The sequence below is a fragment of the Urocampus carinirostris genome, chromosome 3 (genome assembly GCF_059441175.1).
Source record: "Urocampus carinirostris isolate Australia breed hairy pipefish chromosome 3, RoL_Ucar_1.0, whole genome shotgun sequence".
Classification (NCBI taxonomy): Eukaryota; Metazoa; Chordata; class Actinopteri; order Syngnathiformes; family Syngnathidae; genus Urocampus; species Urocampus carinirostris.
In genome coordinates, this window is record NC_142351.1 from 32,861,706 (window position 1) to 32,880,114 (window position 18,409).

At 38.8% G+C, this 18,409-nt stretch overlaps 2 protein-coding genes across 6 annotated transcripts in view; one reads left to right on the forward strand and one right to left on the reverse strand.

Annotated features, from left to right (window-relative positions):
* Nucleotides 1-5,693, forward strand: szrd1 (SUZ RNA binding domain containing 1). Of its 3 annotated transcripts, none has more exons than XM_088331517.1 (4): nucleotides 1-159; nucleotides 1,168-1,217; nucleotides 2,991-3,266; nucleotides 4,276-5,693. In XM_088331517.1, the coding sequence occupies exons 1-4, from the start codon at nucleotides 112-114 to the stop codon at nucleotides 4,385-4,387; spliced, it is 486 nt and encodes a 161-aa protein (XP_088187643.1). In that variant the 5' UTR covers nucleotides 1-111; the 3' UTR covers nucleotides 4,388-5,693. The 3 variants fall into 3 exon arrangements, with proteins under 3 accessions (XP_088187643.1, XP_088187645.1, XP_088187644.1); XM_088331519.1 differs by having other exon boundaries at nucleotides 148-268; XM_088331518.1 differs by lacking the exon at nucleotides 1-159 and adding an exon at nucleotides 308-512.
* The window catches only part of atp13a2 (ATPase cation transporting 13A2), a 25,512-nt gene continuing 12,759 nt past the window's right edge, over nucleotides 5,657-18,409 (reverse strand). The window contains exons 13-29 of one of the 3 annotated variants that reach the window (XM_088331513.1): nucleotides 17,839-17,949; nucleotides 17,543-17,589; nucleotides 17,269-17,457; nucleotides 16,910-17,116; nucleotides 16,667-16,777; nucleotides 15,896-16,052; nucleotides 14,813-14,924; nucleotides 14,590-14,714; nucleotides 14,342-14,502; nucleotides 12,237-12,329; nucleotides 12,068-12,147; nucleotides 11,297-11,449; nucleotides 9,473-9,569; nucleotides 9,169-9,392; nucleotides 8,830-8,981; nucleotides 7,243-7,415; nucleotides 5,657-5,985 (exon numbers count right to left, since the gene is read on the reverse strand). In XM_088331513.1, the coding sequence (XP_088187639.1) occupies nucleotides 5,833-5,985; nucleotides 7,243-7,415; nucleotides 8,830-8,981; nucleotides 9,169-9,392; nucleotides 9,473-9,569; nucleotides 11,297-11,449; nucleotides 12,068-12,147; nucleotides 12,237-12,329; nucleotides 14,342-14,502; nucleotides 14,590-14,714; nucleotides 14,813-14,924; nucleotides 15,896-16,052; nucleotides 16,667-16,777; nucleotides 16,910-17,116; nucleotides 17,269-17,457; nucleotides 17,543-17,589; nucleotides 17,839-17,949 (2,345 nt within the window). In that variant the 3' untranslated portion in view covers nucleotides 5,657-5,832. Of the gene's footprint in view, nucleotides 5,986-7,242; nucleotides 7,416-8,829; nucleotides 8,982-9,168; nucleotides 9,393-9,472; nucleotides 9,570-11,296; nucleotides 11,450-12,067; nucleotides 12,169-12,236; nucleotides 12,330-14,341; nucleotides 14,503-14,589; nucleotides 14,715-14,812; nucleotides 14,925-15,895; nucleotides 16,053-16,666; nucleotides 16,778-16,909; nucleotides 17,117-17,268; nucleotides 17,458-17,542; nucleotides 17,590-17,838; nucleotides 17,950-18,409 lie in introns of all 3 variants that reach the window. The other 2 variants (XM_088331512.1, XM_088331514.1) reach the window with 2 other exon arrangements.

Genomic DNA, 18,409 nt, shown 5'->3' on the forward strand with positions numbered 1-18,409 from the left:
CGCCGCGGGGAAAGCCGTCACGATGACGCGACTGTGGGCAGGAGGGGCAGACCTCGCCCGGCTGTTCAGCAGCCGCCGAGCAGCGTGTCTTGGGCAACAACAACATGAAACATGGATGAGGAGGTCGCGGAAAGTTGGGAAGAAGCGGCTGACAGCGGGGTAAAGCAAACCGACCGGGACAACCATTAGAAAGCAACTCCCGTATCGGCGACTTGTATTGGTCATTTTATCGAGACGCGCTTGGGGAAAACCGGCAGTGTTTCGACTCGTAAGTCAGCGGGCCAACAATGTGGCTCTTGCTAGCGTGTTAGCATCGTCCAGGTTAGCAAGTTGACGTCAAGCGCCAAACGTGCTCAACAAGCCAGCAAGGGGCTGGTTTTGAACAGTGGCTTTAAATTAAGATTCTTTTATCGTGTTAGAAAATTCCCGCGACCAATTTTTGGATTTTAAATCGAGTTAAAGCTAATGCTGCTCAAACTGGAATGGAAAGTTAAATGTTGACGCCGGCTTTTGTAGGTTTACCTTTTGTTGAGCGCTCTTCACATGTACCATTTTAGGTCGACTTAATTTGTCCGCGCGTAATACGCTCTGTAGTTTCAATTTTAGCGACATTGTGTGACTGTTCGGTTCCCTATCATTGTCGTGGTTCGAACTTTTCAACGTGTTGGCAATTTAGCCACTTTACTCGTTAAAGTAAATTTTTGAGCTGACGTTGGAGACGGTGTTATGTTTGAAAGCTGTTTGAGAAGAAGCCAAATCCGGCATTTGTCGACAGTCCCTCGCTATCAAGTTTGCACCAAAAGTTAGCTTAGCGCCAGGCGATGACGTCACCAACTCCGCTCCCAGAAGGCGTTGTTAACCGGAAGTAGGTGGCTTTCGGCGGCCCGCCACACTTCATTTTGACCCTCTTACTTATTCAAATTACAAAATCAGCAAAAAATGACAAAACTCTGCGTGATGACAATATGAGTTTCATTAGCGAGGTGAACGCGTTCATGCCATGACTTGACAGCTGCCCAATATATAAATAGCTTGTAACACAACCCCGACTTCTTCCCTCTCCCAAGACTTGCCCAGTACCCATAACATTTTTTTTTCTCTCTTCCATCAAAATTGCAGTGACTTGAATGTGCTTACATGAATTACATTTTCATTCTACATGCATAGGAAATGGAAAAGCGGTTGGAGGAGAAATTAAGACTCAACCAGAGAGAAAGGTAAGATCAGTAAACTAACTAAGGTCAGTTTATTTTTATTTTTTCAAAAGTTTGGTTGAAGTTCATTACTTTCCATTTAAGCACTAAATGTTTGTTTACATTTTTTGCCCCCCCAAAATCAATTTTTATTCCTTTTCCAACTGCCGTATCATTTTTGAACAAATCAAGCCTAAACAATGTAATCACAATGTTTCGATGGAATAACCACTCAACACTAGTAAGGTACACCTTTAATTAACGTAATCGCTCAAATAAAAGTTTTTAACATGTAGCGAAATCCCAGCTTTTGTATAAATGGTAGAAGTGTGTTTGCATTCATAGTTAAACATGGAAATGTTTCTGTACAAATGGATTCTCTATCAAGGGTTACTTTGGTTTTGTAAATATGTCTCTAGAAGCTGGATTAAACATTACAATATATTGTGACATACACAATCTTGGCAAAACTCCCAATACACCTAATCTTGTTTTACATTTATATACAGTACAACGGTGCATGCTTTTGCTGACTCTGCAGTAAATGTAGCTCATAATTAGGAACTTAACCTGAGCAATTTTGGTTAAAATTTGAAGCCTTTAAGTATTGCAATCAATGTTTCTTCATTCTCAATGTTATTTTCAGCAAGTTTTGGTTTTGCAGTGGTTAGTACATTCACCCAACAAATGAAACATGTTGGCCTGGAGAGGTATGGGCACCATGAGGCTGTACTTACCCAAGACGCACCACTGGAAATGGTGCCCTTTTACCCTAGTTGTTAAGGGATCCAACCAACCAACTAGGGATGCACGGTTAACCAAAATCTAATTTATATTGCGACACCATTACAGCTGAGTGGTTAGCGCGTCTGCGGACCAGTTCTGAGGTCATGGGTTCAAATACAGCTACCAGCCTACCTGTGTGGAGTTGTTATTCCCGTGCTTGCGTGGGTTTCCTTTGGGCACTTCAGTTTCCTCTCAAATAAAAAAAAAACATGCATGTCAGGTTAATTGGCCAGTCCAAATTGTCCCTTGATGAGTGAATGAGCGAGCGAGTTGTTCATCTCTGTGCCCTGCTATTGTCTGGCAACCAGTTCAGGGTGTCCCCTGCTCACTGCCTGAAAATTGCTGGGATGGGCTCCAGCACCCCCACAGCCCTACTGAAGATAAGTGGTGCATATAATGGATGGATAATTGATATTACGATGCAACATAGAGCGATTGTGTAATTGCAAGACATTGCGTTTTGATTAAGATAATTTATTGTTCCATGTTTGTGTTTTCCGCTCTGTTGTTATTTGAGTGATAGTGATTGGCCAACCAAAATTGTCAGTTTGGGGCTTAATGGCGCTGGCCAATCAGAGACAAGTTTTAACAGCTCTAGCCAGCAAAAGCGAGGCAAAGTTTGCAAGCTTTATGCCACACACCCAACCACGTGTCAGCAATCAGACACGCTAACTCCCCAGAAGAGGGCGTTTTTTCTTAAGGGTATTGTGTGTCACTCATATATTAAAATCTCTCATAAAAACTACCACCGTAAATGCACATTTTTTATGATCGAAAATACCATCAAAATTGCATTACTGGTCTTAAAGATCAGTTTTTTTTTTATTTTTTACAAAATCGCGCAGCCCCAATATAAACTGTTGTAATACTAAATTAAACAGTATCGTGCATGTGCCTAATATTTAAACCTCTTCAAAATGCCAATATTTTGTAGTGTGCCGGACAAACACTACATTTTGTCTCTAGCACGGCTCTCACAAAGGGTTTCCATTTGCCGACTGCCGTTTGCAGAGATTCAAGTAACCACAATTGTTCATCAAGCTCGCCACTGAGGACTGCCATGGTCATCCAGGACGACTCTCTACCGGCAGCGCCACCGCCTCAGATTCGCATCTTAAAGAGGCCCAAAAATAACGGGTCACTCGGGTCGACCCAGAACCAGAACAGGCCTACGCCGCAGGTCAAGTCACTTGCACAGCGTGAGGCTGAGTACGCTGAGGCCAGGAAGAGGATTTTGGGGAGCGCCTCTCCACCTGACACAGCCCAAGATAAAAACGGCACAGACAGGTAAATGTCAATTAAACACCGATGTCTTAATGTCACCCCTATTACTGTTAACAGTACCGTTCAAAAGTTTGGGAACTCCCATTTTGTGTTTACCATGAAGTCATGAGTCCTCAATTGTCTGTGTTCATTTGCCTATAGTAATCTTTTTCCTTTAATGTCAAGTCTTGGAGATCTTTTTCTTTGACACTGTACCTTGAAGGCCAGCATCTCTGCATCGCATCTCACCTGTAGATGATTCTGGTATTTTGTGAGTATTATTTAACCAAGCTGCTAGTTGAGGACTGTAATCCATATATTCGTCAAACTAGAGATTCTATTATACTTGTCCTCGTGCTTGGTTGAGCAGTGGGGCCTTCCACTTTTCTCTACTCTGGATAGAGCCCGTTTGTGCTGTTTTCTGAATTGAGTAGTACACACTCTTGTAGGTGATCTTCATTTTCTTGGAAATTCACATAAAAGTCCTTTTTTTCTGGCCATTCTGAACATTTAATCACAACCTCAAATGTGATGCTCCAGATAGACTGGGTTAGCTCAAAGGAAGGTCAGTTTTATAGCGTCTCTAACCAGCTAAACTCTTTTCAACTGTGCTAACATGATTGCACAAAGGTTTTCTAACCATTCATTACTCTAACACCATTAGAAAACACAATGTGGTATTCTACGAATGCAGTGTTGCTTGCAGAAAATGGGATTCTATACGCCAATGTAGATATTGCAATGAAAACAGACATTTACAGCTAACATGCTCACAATGCATGGGGTCTATTTCCAGTTATTGCTTTTCCTTCCAAAATAAGGATATGTAAATGTGACCCCAAAATTTTAAATGGTAGTATATGTTAATGTCTGTATACCCCCACACACACCAACATACCTTAATAGAAGGTATCTACAGCAATCTAATCTTTGGGGAAAAACAAAATTTGGTTTTAAGGTTAAAAAAAGTTATGGTTCCAACACTCCTTTAGTCTTGAACTGAGAAAATTCATCTTTTGTTTTTACCCTCCAGGGCCGGTCGCAACAACTCTACAGTGCCTTTAGAGGACATCAGATCAAACAACCACACGATTCGACAGCCGACCAGTCCCGATGGTACTCAAGGCTTCCGGCAGCACAGATAATTTGGACCTAAAAGCCAATGGAGGGGGATTTTTTTAATTTTTATTTTTGAGGATGGGCAAAGAACCAGACATTACATTGCTCAAAACCTTCTTCCCAATGGGGTAGATGTCCCCTCTACAGAGAAGCCCTCCCAGTCCCCTCAACTTCCGTCATGACACTGTGACTATGAATGCCTGAACTCACTGTGACCATCATCCATTTAGAACACCTCACTCCATCTCCCTGAGCAAAGACTGGCAAAGGGAAGATGAATTGAGGACCGTGTCCCAGCAATAATAGTTAAGACATCACTTTATCAGCTTAAAAAAAACTTCACAAACCTTTTAGCCCATGACCTTTTTTTTAATACAAAGTTTTCTTTGCTTAGTTATTTTTACATAAATCCATTCTTTAAAAGACTTGCCAGCGCAATCATCAAGCTAAATGAGTCAACTGGAATTCAGAAATTCTTTTTGGGGGATGCCAAATTAATCATCTCAACGCGTTACTATGTAGCCTTATCGTTGACCCCCAACCCCCATGAGCACATTGTCATTTTTTTTTTTTTTTTTTTTTTAAACAATTCTATTGTGGGGTTTTATTTGTTGTCAGCTTTTATCTTTGGACTATAATAGCAAGCTGTTTTTTGTTTAAAAACAAGCACCTTGAGTAATGCAAGCGGGCTTGACTCACTTTTATGTAGCATTTCTGCTTTTTAAATATACAAGATGGCAGCAGTGTCAGCAATATTTTAACTCATCAGCCAACATGAAAATCAGGTTACAATTTGCACATAAAGCATAATATTCCTTTGCTGTTCAGCAAGCTTGATCATGCCTTCTTCTAGTGTGTAGAAAAACGGTTCTCTAAAACAGCACCAGAATGAATCTATGAAAAAGGGTTGCATTATTTTTTTGCTTAAATTTATGTCATGGTTTTGCTGGTGTCTATTTTAAAATGGTTGTGAGTCCCTCTGTGAAAGGAAACTGCTGAAAATCACTGCTGTGATTGAGGATGTATCTACACACGTCTCAGTGCGTAGAAAGTAATTTGTCAGTTAGCCAAATAAGAAGTGAAGTTGATATCTCTCATCCTTTTACCACCAGCAAAATTATGCCAGTTTTTGTTCAAGCACGCTTCAAAAAGCCATACTTTGGTATAAGCCATCAATAGGAAGGTCCACTTGCCCTAAAGCTGTACCTTTAAATTCCTGGGGGTGAAAAGAATTAAAGAGTTTGAGGAAAAGCTCTCTATAGTGATTGCAGCAGATAAGTCTGCCAATTCAAACAGCCTGTACATAGATTTTAATAAACTGATTTGCAAAGACATCTTTCGAATTTTTGTTTACAGTTTCCGAATAACCATGCCTTAGTGATGTCGTGATAAAACCCAAATCTTCTATTCATATGTTTTATTTCACAGTGAGTACAGAAGTAATGAAACACTAGGTTATTCCAATTGCTGTTTACTCTGAGGAATAAAGTGTCTGGTTTAGTGGCGGCCATGATGGTGCATAAGGGTCATAAAGGAGTGAGTTGAGTAGTTTAAACTTTTTTCTGGATGACCGTTTTCGGCAGATGCAGCGTAGACAGTTCAGGACCCCAACATCAATCATAATCTGCAAAAATAGCACTATGTTAGGTATATATACAAACGTGACAGTTGTAACTGATAAAAAACGAACATTTTAAAGCTCATAGTGAAGAACCCCTGTACATTGTTACAAATTAACGGTATTTTAAGAATTTACTTTTTTGTATTACATAAGACGGCAACCAAAGCTATGACAAAAGGAACATATTGGTCGGGGCATGCTTACCAAGTCTACAGTTTTATAATTTAGACTTTTGCTTTTCTAACCTTAAAAACACCTACCATTTTTTTATTTTCAAAATCTACAATTTTTACAAATTTAAACCCCAAAAAAATCTCGACTCAAAACTTTTTAGTTCCGGCTGCTTCATCTTGAAGCGAGGTTGTTTTTGTGCCTAAATAAACCGCTCCAATGATCACTAACTTTCTTGATAAGTTTACAACTTCTGGTTATAAACGAGCACAAGTGTGTTTGGTAATCTTGGAGAGGGATGATGTTTTATGCATAAAAATATAATGCAAGATAACATCTACCATTTTTAATGTAAAAAAGTTGACACGAATGTAATTGGAATAAAGGAAATGTGTAGAACAATAAGCAATTTCATATTGTTAACATTTGGGGTCCCTGGTTCACCACCAAAAACAAGACGCTTATCATTACATGTATTGTTAATCTTTGCAAAATAATCACTCTCCGCACCCTAAATTGGCATGTTTTCATTAAGTACAAGGTTGCAACACAAAGATGTTTAACTATTACATTGGTAAAGAAATGAGTTAAAAAAAAAAACATTGATATGCACACTAGGCAAAATTACATGAATTATCATACCAATGTAATTAAAATCATAGAGAAATTTGTATTTCTTTTACATATTTAAATCCATACCTAGTAGTCCGCCATGTTTGTCTGGCGTCGTTTTTTTTGTTCGCATTAGACATCAATGCCAAGTAGTGGTCAAATATTACAAAATATGGCTTTAAAAAAAACAACTCATTTGTTAAATTGTTAACTGGGAATTAAGTGGAGGCCTACTGTACTTGTGATAGTTACCTAAACCCCTTAGCAATCTGAGGTCATTTTCAGTTATGGCAAGTGAACAAATCGAGATGCAGCCCATGGTAATTGGGTAAACATTTCTGCCTAATTCATTTTTCAAAATTACTTTGGTCAAGATTATTGAAAATGCAAAATCACAATTTGATTGTTGTCTTTCATAGGAGTTCAAATCATGCATACACATGAAAAGAATATTTGTTTCCAGATTGTGATACTCACCTCCACCACAAAACAAATGAGAAAATTTAGAGCAGCCAGAGAAACAAGTAGCATCCTAAAATTCAAGTCCGTGAAATTGTAGAGCTGCATTATCTTTATGAAGAAAGGTCCAGGATAGAGTACTAGACACGTCATCACGGCAAACAGGACGAGGAGTAAACAAAGGAAAATTGCTGCAAGGAAAACATGAACAAAAAGTCTTTCAAAGACTGAACTCTGTTAAAATGTAACCCCTTAATGTTCCTGTAAAATTTGCTTAAAATCCCAATCGAAGACCCACCCAAAGTAAATTGAATGTTCTTGAACCGTTTGTAGACTATGCAGGGTTTAGGTTTCTTTTGATACCGAAGATTCTGAAGTTTTGTTCCAATCTGAAATAATCACTACAAGTGCTAGAGTAATCTAAGTTGGAACACACGAAAACAGGTTTTTATTCTCGCCTGAGTTTTTTTTTCTTGCAAATAAATTCCTGCAATGGAGTGTAGCATGGGCATCTTATTTAGAAAAAAAGGTGAGACAATAGCTTAAACGCCTTACCTGGTACCTTGTCAAAATTGATCACAATCTGAAAAACTAAACATTGTATTTTAGACATTTTTCTAAGGCTAGGTTTAGGCATGTCCAAAAGTGGTCATTTGGAGACAACCAGTCTACAACACTCAAACCTTTGCAAATGTGCATTTTACTTTGGCCAATTTCTTAACCATTGTGAAAAATTTGTGAATGCTTGACTTCTCCTTCCAGAAGTCAAATCAATGATTGTGCATACTTGCGCAGAATAATGGTGCGTAAAAATGAATCCCGAATTGCCTAGCGCACGTTATTTTCGGCTCTGATTTGAATACACTCCCGGAAAATGGCATAAAATATGTTGCAGAGTTTTCATTGGCTAACCAATGTTGTCAATCATCATTCGAATTGGTTCCTACTGGCTAAAAGATATTCGGAGCTACAGGAGGCAATGTCCCTTTTATCAAACAGACCGTATAGGCTAATGCGGGCTGTGGACAATGAAAAAAAAGACTACTATTGGCAAAGAGTGGTGTCAATCGAAAGGTCCGAGGCTAACCACCATATTAGGAATAATTTTACGAGTAAATCTATTTGTTGAAGGGGTGTTTTGGCGCGAAACGAATTAATTAAAAAAGATATGTCAAACGAAGCAGGTATGCTTTTAGGCGTTTTTATTTTTTTAACTCTGTCGGGACTATGTTGTGTTTTGGAGAAAATGTTTTACAGTTAGATACTCTGGATTGTCCTTGATGTAATGTAGCCATTTTTGCAGACATTCAAAGAAGTTGAAGACGGCCAGTGGACGTAAATTGGCGAAATACGCTGGCTTTATAGTTTTCTGGTATTTTAGACTGATAGTGAGGTTTCTGTGATGAGTACATTTAAAAAAACGTCATCATATCATGTACCCCAAGAGTTTAAACTTTCCAATAATATGTGGCATGACGTATTTCAGTGACTGGTGACACCGTACAGACACTATTTGCCTATCAAAAGTCCAGCGGCAGGCCGTCGGAACGTTAAGGGGTTAAAGAAGCTAGGAGCAATGATTAACAAGTTGTTTACATCATTTACCATTGTGGTAGAGAACTGTTTTGTGAGGGTAACCCTTGGTGACCACAACAGCCATGAAGATATACTGGAAACCAGACAAGGAAAAAATGCTTGTGTTCTCCATGTTGGGTAAATTGCCAGTCCCAAACACTGTGGAATTAAGCGGAATGTACCTGAAGGAAAAGACACAATTTTGGTTAAAAGCCTCAATAATGTACAAAACAAAATGAGAAGACTTCACCAATGTAAACAAAACATAAGTTACAAATGTGACTACGGTTCTATGAGTCCCTACCGACCGCCAGAAGCGGTCCTTTAACCACGGAATTTCACTTTTGCGCGTTTTAACATTGCACTGACCAATCCTGTGAGGTTGTAATGAAGAGTGCAGATAGCTGACCCAAGATCACCATGGATACGTGGAGGAAAAGACTGCCTAGGACGGGTAGGGAAAGCAAATTGGCCGGAGGCCGGTTAGAGCTCAGTTTTTCACTGGGGCCGCCTTTCCCCATCACGATTGCCAGCAGAGTCACCAGAATCACATCGACGAATAGGAACTGCAGGTCAGCAAGATTAGTGCTCACCTAGACAAATGTTAGAAGTCACATTTATACAAGACTGTTCTGTGTAGTATATATTAGTTTCATGAAGTGGGTGGACTCACTGTGTATAGGATGAGGACAGAGCAGAACTGAATCATGCTGTAGATGGCCATGTATCTGAAGAGGCTGAACGCAGTGACCAGAGAACATCGACCTTCTCTGCAGAGTTGAGAAAAAAAAGCTACACCTAATGCACTCTTGGGTGGACTTCAGGAGTTCTTTTTACAGATTCGTCCCTAGGTGAAATTGATATCAAACACCCATGGTCAATTAAAAAACTACATTCAATTGTTCACAGCAATAAATCACTGTGATTAAGCAATGATTGATCAGTCCTCTCTGGCCACTGCCCGAAGATAGCTGGCATGGGCTCCAGCACCCCCGCGACCCTACTGAGGATAAGCGGTGAAGATAATGGATGAATGGATGATCAGTCAGCAAACATTGCATATCATTGTCATTTGCATAGCATTGGATGCAACAGGAATCCAACGCACATCACAGCTGTAAGAGGACCAAATCCTAAACACTAGGCCACTAGGGTTGTGGATGTCTAAGGAGAAGGCATTAACTTTAGTCACATAATCACACTATTTTTAGTCACAGTGCCTCGTTGTACAACGTTGTAATGGAGCATAACGGGAAAAAGTTTAACAAAAGCAATGTTGTAAGACGTGGAACCGTGAGTCAGAACAGTGTGATGATACAAGCTAATGTGATTTCCCGTGTCATTAAGAACTCTAGTGGTCTAATGGTTGCAGACTTAGTCAAAGCTTATTTTTGTTACTGTTAATGTTAATACTTTTATTATACTAATGTTATTGATCAGGATTCTTACACGCTTGCAACGTTTTTTTTACATGTTGGCCATAAGATCCAGTCTTCGACTCAGTTTTGATGGCGCACAAAGTCGGCTCGAACTGCAGATTAAGATACGATCGCAGTTTTTTTTGCTGGATATGCGATCATCCAAACATCAAGCGCTCGGTGTTTATTAGCCACGGACTGCTATGTCAACAAGACCCAGCGGCCTACAAAGCAGCGAAGCAGAGTGGCAAGACAGCGGCGTGACCGCCGAACGAGGACATCAAGCGCTCGGTGCTACGACCATTCGACATCAAGCGCTCGGTGCTACGACCACTCGGGAGTGTTTATTAGCCACGGACTGCTATGTCAACAAGACCCAGCGGCCTACAAAGCAGCGAAGCAGAGTGGCAAGACAGCGGCGTGACGAGGAAGCGGGCCGGGCTAACAGCTAGGCTAAAGGCTAACCCCTCTAACATCCATTTTGCTCTCCAACGTTCGCTCTCTGGACAATAAACTGGACCATTTAACAACTGGAAGTGGCATTGAACCGCGAGATGACAAACTGCTGCGCTAAAATTCTGACGAAGACATGGTGAATCTTATCTATCCCGGCTGACGTTCAAAGAACCTGTGCGGGTCAGATGTATCGACATTTCGTTCTGTATACACGTGTACACGAATGACAATAAAGTAAATCTGAATCTGAATTTTTCATGTCCAATTCAAGCACTTTTAAGGACCTTTAAAGCCAATTTTCCAATTTTTCAATGTATCGCATACCGTTAGAATAATAAATGTGGTGTGAATCATGTATTTTGCAGAGCCACAAATATAATTGTGATTCACATGCGATTTTTAATTTTGCATATGCATTTATGATATGAGTTTTAGATCATGATTAAATCGTGAATATATTTGTGGATCTCAACAAAAAGTGTGTCAATATTTTTAAGAGAATTCTCTCTCCATATAGGTGTTCAGTAAAAATATGTATCTTATATTTTCAGGTGCAGACAGCTGCTTTCATATATTCAACTACACATTCATCAGGTTGAATTGGGTTATAAATGATCGCTCACCTAATGAGCAGCGGCACGCAGCTAATGTTTTCAGTCTTGGAAGTGAAGGGCGAGGCAATGGAGGCTTCAGCCTCCGACAAAGACACCCCAACATCAGCGGCTCTCAAGGCACCGCAATCATTGGCACCATCTCCACACATGCCTACCCGATAGCTGTCGCAAAAAATAAAAGCAGACATTTGAGAACCATCTATTCTACACATTTATATACAGTATCTTGACTGTGATGCATTTGTGTGGATTAGGGGCAGATTCTAGAAGATTTTACTTTTTCTATACCCCTGTTCTTTCTATTATTCTGAACGGTGAAATAAATAAATTTAATGAATCTGCCTTAGTGGATTGTTTAATGACCTGATTAGTATGCAAATAATTAATATGACAAACTCTTTACTATTCTTCGCAGTGTATTTTGTTTTGGAAAAAAATAACAGTATTTTTTAAATCAGTGAACTTAAATTATTGTTCTAGATGTTTACACAGACTTGTTACACGACAGGATCATTGGAAAGAAGTAAAATAATGACTTGTTCAATTTATTGTATTAAATATGTACTTGTTAAGATGCTTTTGAGTAAAATAGGGTCGATTTAAAATATGACCTCTTATTACTGCAAATTATATTTCCTAAGAAAATGGCAACAAGCAGATGACGTGAAACCAGTCCACTTAGCAAACATTTGTATAAAAAAGGGCAACACCTTTTACTTGATGCAAGAAATCATCACACTCGATCAAATGTTCTTATTCATTTTGCAAGTGTGCACTCACTTGAGATTCTGAAATTCTTTCACCAGTTGGGTTTTTTGGTCAGGAGCCATGCGTGCAAAAACTGTTGTTCGCATCAAAACCTGTGTGATAACAGCACAACTCTAAAAAAACAGGACATCCTTTTCATATTTTGTATAGCTGAGAGAAGTAGAGAACATGTTGTTTTTACTTTTGGCAGATGTTCAGAAAAGTGGTCACGAAGGGCAGCAAAGGAACTGCCATTGATAGCCAAGTGATAACCCGTTTTTGCCTGCTGTAAACCCTGAAAGGAGAAAGAGAAAAACAAATAGCCATAAAATACTATTTGATGAGGCACTACTACTTATGCTACAGTATTTAAGAGACTTCTAGCTTACAAAAAAAGATATGGCAATGTGTGCGCGTATGTGAAATTTTCCATCAAGCAAAAATCCTCAAACTAAATGTTCTGTACTACCAAGGTGCAATTAATAGGCAAATGACGTAGACTAAACGTACTGTACCTAAAACACGATATCAAAATGCATGAATAAGGGAAACAAGTCAGTTGCCAAATTTGCCACTAGAGGGCACCAGAAATTCACAAAATTTAGATGGATCAGTCTAGTAATCGGAGGACAAACTCATTACATAAACCTAACTATGAATTCTCTTAATTACAGTTCATGAATTTTGGATGAGAATTAACAATCCAGAAGGAATGAAACAGAATCTAACACAAACACAGAATCAGGATGAAACAAAGGGGGGAAAAACATTGCATTCAGACTAGAGGTAATATCGAGACTAAAAAAATCTTACCCGACCTTGTTCTGTCTGTGGTAACAGAATTGCACAACCAAAAGAGTGGAAGGAAAAATAAAAGGGGGAAAAGGTGGTCCTGACGAAATGAAGGCATACATAGTAGTCCAATAATCCAACAGGGAACAAAAACAAAGAGTCTTTGAAAAGAAAAAGAGGAAAGGTCTTTGGGGTAGTAATGTGTCCACGGCAAAATACAAAAAAAGAGGGAAAATATTGAGTAGTCGTGTTGTGCTATGTTTCTTTGCCCTACACATTCTAGAATATAGATAAAATGAGGCATTAAAAAAAAATCAGCCCGACCCGACCCAGGCCCACAGGTAGTAAAGCCGAACTCAGCCCAAGCAATTAACTTGATTTGCAGGAAAAAGCCGGACGCAAACCCGAAAATGTATCCCTTTATTTGTGAGGACAGATGAGGAGAGGCAATCTATGAAAACAAATGACAGTCAGTCTTTTGTAACAAATTTTAAACTAAAAAAGACTGAATAAACATGTATGTCTTTTATATTTCTGTCTGCAGCAGTTACATTAACCCTTTTCCATCATTGACTGTTTTTTTTTTTTTTTTAAGATTTGAAAGAAAGTTTTAATGCCGTCCATCATTTCCACAGGTGAAAAACGCAGTTTGCCCTGAGAAATCCAGTGCGGTAATTTAAGACACAAAGACAAAGAAGAACAACTACGGGTGGATAATATATATAAAGTCACTGTAAGACAAGCCCGGCCTGAAACGTAATGATTGACATTTTAGGCCCGACCTGGGCCGAAATTTGGGTCGGGCTGGAACTCGAGCTTAAAATCTTAGCCCTGTTCTTGAATGTTTTATACTGCAGTTGATCTATTTGTAACTTAGTTTTTTGATAATTATTTTGTACAGGAAGTGGATAATGTTGCTACTGCGGTGTAATTTTTGTCATTCATTAACTTAATACTTTTAGTATTAAATTACCAGCTGACACCCCAAGTAAAGAATTCAGCCCCAAATAAAACATATTTTAATGACTTTTGAGAGTAAATAATGCATACAAATTACAGCCGTACAGGGATCGTGTGGGAAATTAATAAATACGTTGGTAGGAAGGGTTTATAGTGTAGTAGAAACTCAAAATAAGGATAGAAGACATTTTTTTAACTTGCAAAGGCGAAAAAGAAAGCCTGGAACAAAAGAAGCCTCACAAGGCAAAATTCCAAATCTGTTCTAAAAGTCCTCCCCTGAGCCTTTTCTTTTTATTGAATCTCCTAGGTTATTGAAGCAGATGCGCTCTGAAAGATGTAGAAATCAAAGAAAAGTAACAGTATTGGCCAATAGTGACAATGATGTAAACAAACAAGAAAGAATAGTCAATATAACAAACTGGCACCCTATTCAATCACGTTACCTTGTGTCCGATATCAAAAACAGAAACAAGCAGAATGAACTTATCCTTAATATCACACTTAAAAGTATGCAAAAAGAAAATAATAAAAAATAATAATCTGATTGGGACCGACCTGAGCTGTGACTAGTGTGCTGTCCTTCTCTTCGAGGCTGAACCTCAGCGTGGGAGTGGTTTGAGCCGTGCTAGAAGTGGCTTCAACAAATATGACCCCCTCATCAGATCTCACCATCCCACAGCTTTGGGCAACATTGACTGCTGTTAGAATGTTGTCGCCTATCAAAGGAAATAATTAACATTTGGGAATATTTTACGACTAACTTAATCGGGATTTAGAACATTATGTTAACAAGCTTTTCCCACCTGTGACCATGACAGTTCGGAGCTTTGCCAGTCTTAATGTGCGTATGACATCAAGACTCTCCGGCTTCACCAAATTTTTCATCATCAACAGGCCCAAGAACTCCATGTCTTTTTCTATCTCCCCTCTGTGTTTGAATATGCAAAGAGGAGGTTTGCAGGATTATATCGATTTGAATGTTTACGTTAAACAGAATCACATGACTGATTGAGACAGGAATCCCACCGTTGAATGACCCTTAGATCAGTGCTTGTGTTCAAAGGTTTATAACTTAGAGCTAGAACTCTTAGACCTTCACTGGAAAAGCTGGCTAATTTCTTGGAGAACTGCGGCGGCACTGTAATCAGAATGCATCTTATTAACTACTGCTATGTCATTGAATAGAAAAAAAACGCTCAAATGAAAAATAAATTATGCATTTGTAAGTAGTGTTTTCTATGCAAACTCAAGTATAGCACAACACCAATAATTCAACAAAAGTCTGTGTTATTCCCTTATTTGTAGTCTAACCGGTGCTTCACACCCCTTTTAACACTGCTCGCAAAATATATTGTTTTCTACTCCAATATCATTTTTGAATTATCACAATAAAAATAGGATGTGTGCACACAATAGTTTGTGACCTAAGCAGACTTTGAGTGTTCAAATTGTGATTAAGTTGATGATCCAACTACATTTGATGTCCAGGGTTTAAATATTTTAATATATATTGTAAATATTTTCTACCATCATTACAAGAAGCAACGTCCAATGAAGCAGAAATGTTTTAGGCGGATTCCTATTTATCTGTCTGCCTTATGGTGTGTTTTAGAGTAAACGCTTGACACGGTTGGATTTGATAGATTTTCCTTGATGTAACAAAGCCATTTTTTGCGGACAAGCGAAAAAGTTAAAAACGGCCAGAGGACGTTTTGGTGAACTAGCTCGGCTTTATAGTTTTCGGGTATCTTGTTTCAGATTGATCTTGACGAGTATATTTTCAAATGGTCATCATATCGTATTTCAGTGACTGGTGACATCATACAGATACTTATTTGTTATCAAGAGTCCCACCGGCGGAAGAATAAGGGCAAGGCTACTGTACATTATTCAAACTCTTTCTGTGTATCATCTTTCTTTGTAAATATCTCATGTTTCAATGTGGGCACATGCGGCTTATGTGTGACTTAGTACGTGTGGCTTATATATATATATATATGTACAAAAAAAATTCCATCAAAAATGTACTGTGTGTGGCTTGTAATAAGGTGCACCTTATAGTCCAAATTTTACGGTAGATAATAAAATAACAGCTTATACATTTCTGACCAGTTTCTTGTCGGCAGAGGCTCGCCACCATCTCTGGAGATCCTTTCATAAAAACAAAAGAAGAGCGCCCGCCACTGCCCAACGTCACCACGCTCATTCTCTGGAGGGCTGAAGAGAAGGAAAACCGCTGAACAATTGCCAGAGGCTCACTTGTGGACTAAAAAAAAAAAAAAAAAGTGGCAGGTAATGAAGGAGTTAAAAATAAAATATTGACGCTTTGTTTGCAAGCGGATTCAATAATTAATTTATGAAGGGGTTAATATGGGCCAATGGCTATTTCAATGTGATTTCAAAATGTACTGCATTGGGTTTAAGTAAAGGCAATGACACACCAAAACAGACAACAGATTTCAGCTGGTGACATTCTTTGTTTTTACCTTGCTCTCCATGAATGAAGAAAAACACACATTACCAAGTCATCCAAAATTTATATACATCTCGCTGCAACCCCGTGTTCAACCATCACTGTAGTGTATTTCATTGAAACGTTCCACTGTCAGCATATATTTTCATTCAGAAAGAGACAAGACAATCCTCCAACGAAACTAGATCATGTCACTTTTTGGCATGTGCATTTGACAACGTTTAGATTAGATTGGAGTCACCTTTTTATATGTATTCATTATTTAGTTGAAAAAAAAAATTCATCGAGCATTTTGCATGAACAGCAAAATATGACGGAGTAAAAAGTTTATCCGTATATAACATTTAGAAAGTTGTAGAGTTTTGACAAATGACATAAACAGTTGACTAGCCGATTGTGTCTCTTACAGTTGTATAAGAAGGAAGTAGACTTGGAGGATGTCTCATTACAGCTAATACTCTGTGTCCACCAAACTTGGCATTCAGCTCGCCACTATCTTCTCCTGGTTCCTCAAGTGTCTGGAAAGAAAAACAATTTGTGGTTTGGTAAAGTAGAAGAATGTTAATAAAAGTAATGAGATAAATTCCCTCAGTTGTCTGATCGAAATTAGAAGGGTAACGCTAAATAAAATTATCTTTCTTGGCTCGTACCCAACCAGTGGATTTAAACATCTTGAGCTCCAGAGGGTCTCCAATTGGCTGCCCTTGCAACAGGGCCAAAGAGTGACAGCAGGCCAGGCATGAAAGCATTGGCCCTGGTGTGAGAAGTCTTGGGTCAGAGACCAAATCTGAAAAACCAGCGGGGCCCCCCTCCATAACACCCCACACATCCAGCCCCTCCTCTGTCAGAGTTCCTGTCTATAGAAAACAAAGTAGAAGAGAGAATACTGACTATTTAGCCAATCTGGGGTGCTGCATTTATTCATTCGCCGTCATTAATTGAGCTACAGCCATTGTGTAAAGAACTGGCAAGCACACATGCGTAGTGTACACCTCAGGCTCTTCCTCACCTTGTCAAAACAAAAGAGGGAAACTTTGCCACATATATTTATGCGTGGTGGACTAATGCAGAAGATGCCTTGATTCTTTAGTCTATGCTGTGAATAAATGGTGCCAACAGTGATGGCAGCAGGTAGACCCGGAGGGACTACAATGGTGAAAATATCCAAAACCCGTATTACCAGTTGAAACCAGCTCATCTAGATGGACACACAAGGACTGACTTGGTTATAATGTCAAGAACTTTCCAAATGTAATTTTCAAGCTGTTTGCTTGCACACTTACATTATTTTGTGAAAGAATAACCATAGTATAAATAGTCCCAAGGAAAGCTGTGGAAACAAGGGGGGAGAACAGAATTAAGGCCTCGATTATGACACATTTTACAAATTATATGGACATAACTTGTCTTTCAGAATACCAGATTATCAACCAGAGGTTGGTAATACAGTAACTGTTTAAGGAAGGGATTTTACTAATCTGTGTTTAAATTTTCAGGTGTCATTGACACAAAAAGAACTACAAAATGTTAAAACCAAATCTGATTTACGCAGTACAATTTTTTTCCTAAATCCTCTTACCCAAAAATCCCAAGATGACCAGAAACTTTGCAGCATCTCGGTAGAAGCGGAAGTTGGTGGGCTCAAGGTATAAGATTGAGCTCACCAATTTACCTTTGGCAGTAAAAAACCCTGTGAACATATGTAGAAATTGCATATTCACACACCTTGTAACCCAGGGATAGGCATATGATTTTTCTTGGTCGAAAAGTAGGAATTATTGTCACAATGGTATTTCTAAAAACTGTATTTTCAATCAATTGATTTTGTCTGGTTGAATCTAAATTATAGAGTAGAATTGAGATTATTTATTTTGAAGGAAGTCATTGAAAAGGTCATCGACTTTTAATAACACATATTCTATGACACGCTGTACTCTGACTCTGAATTAGCAGCACTTCTGCTTTTTAGAAATCAAAAAGAAGAAGGCTTCCCAACATTTAATAAGAGGAAACTGTGGCTTGGTTTGCCAAAATACAAATGTTCTACGTGTTTATTCAAATAAAATTAATGATATAGCTGTATAATGTATACGATGTACTGTTTCAAAATCCTTGCATTTCATTATCTATCACCAAAATAACTCTTGTGA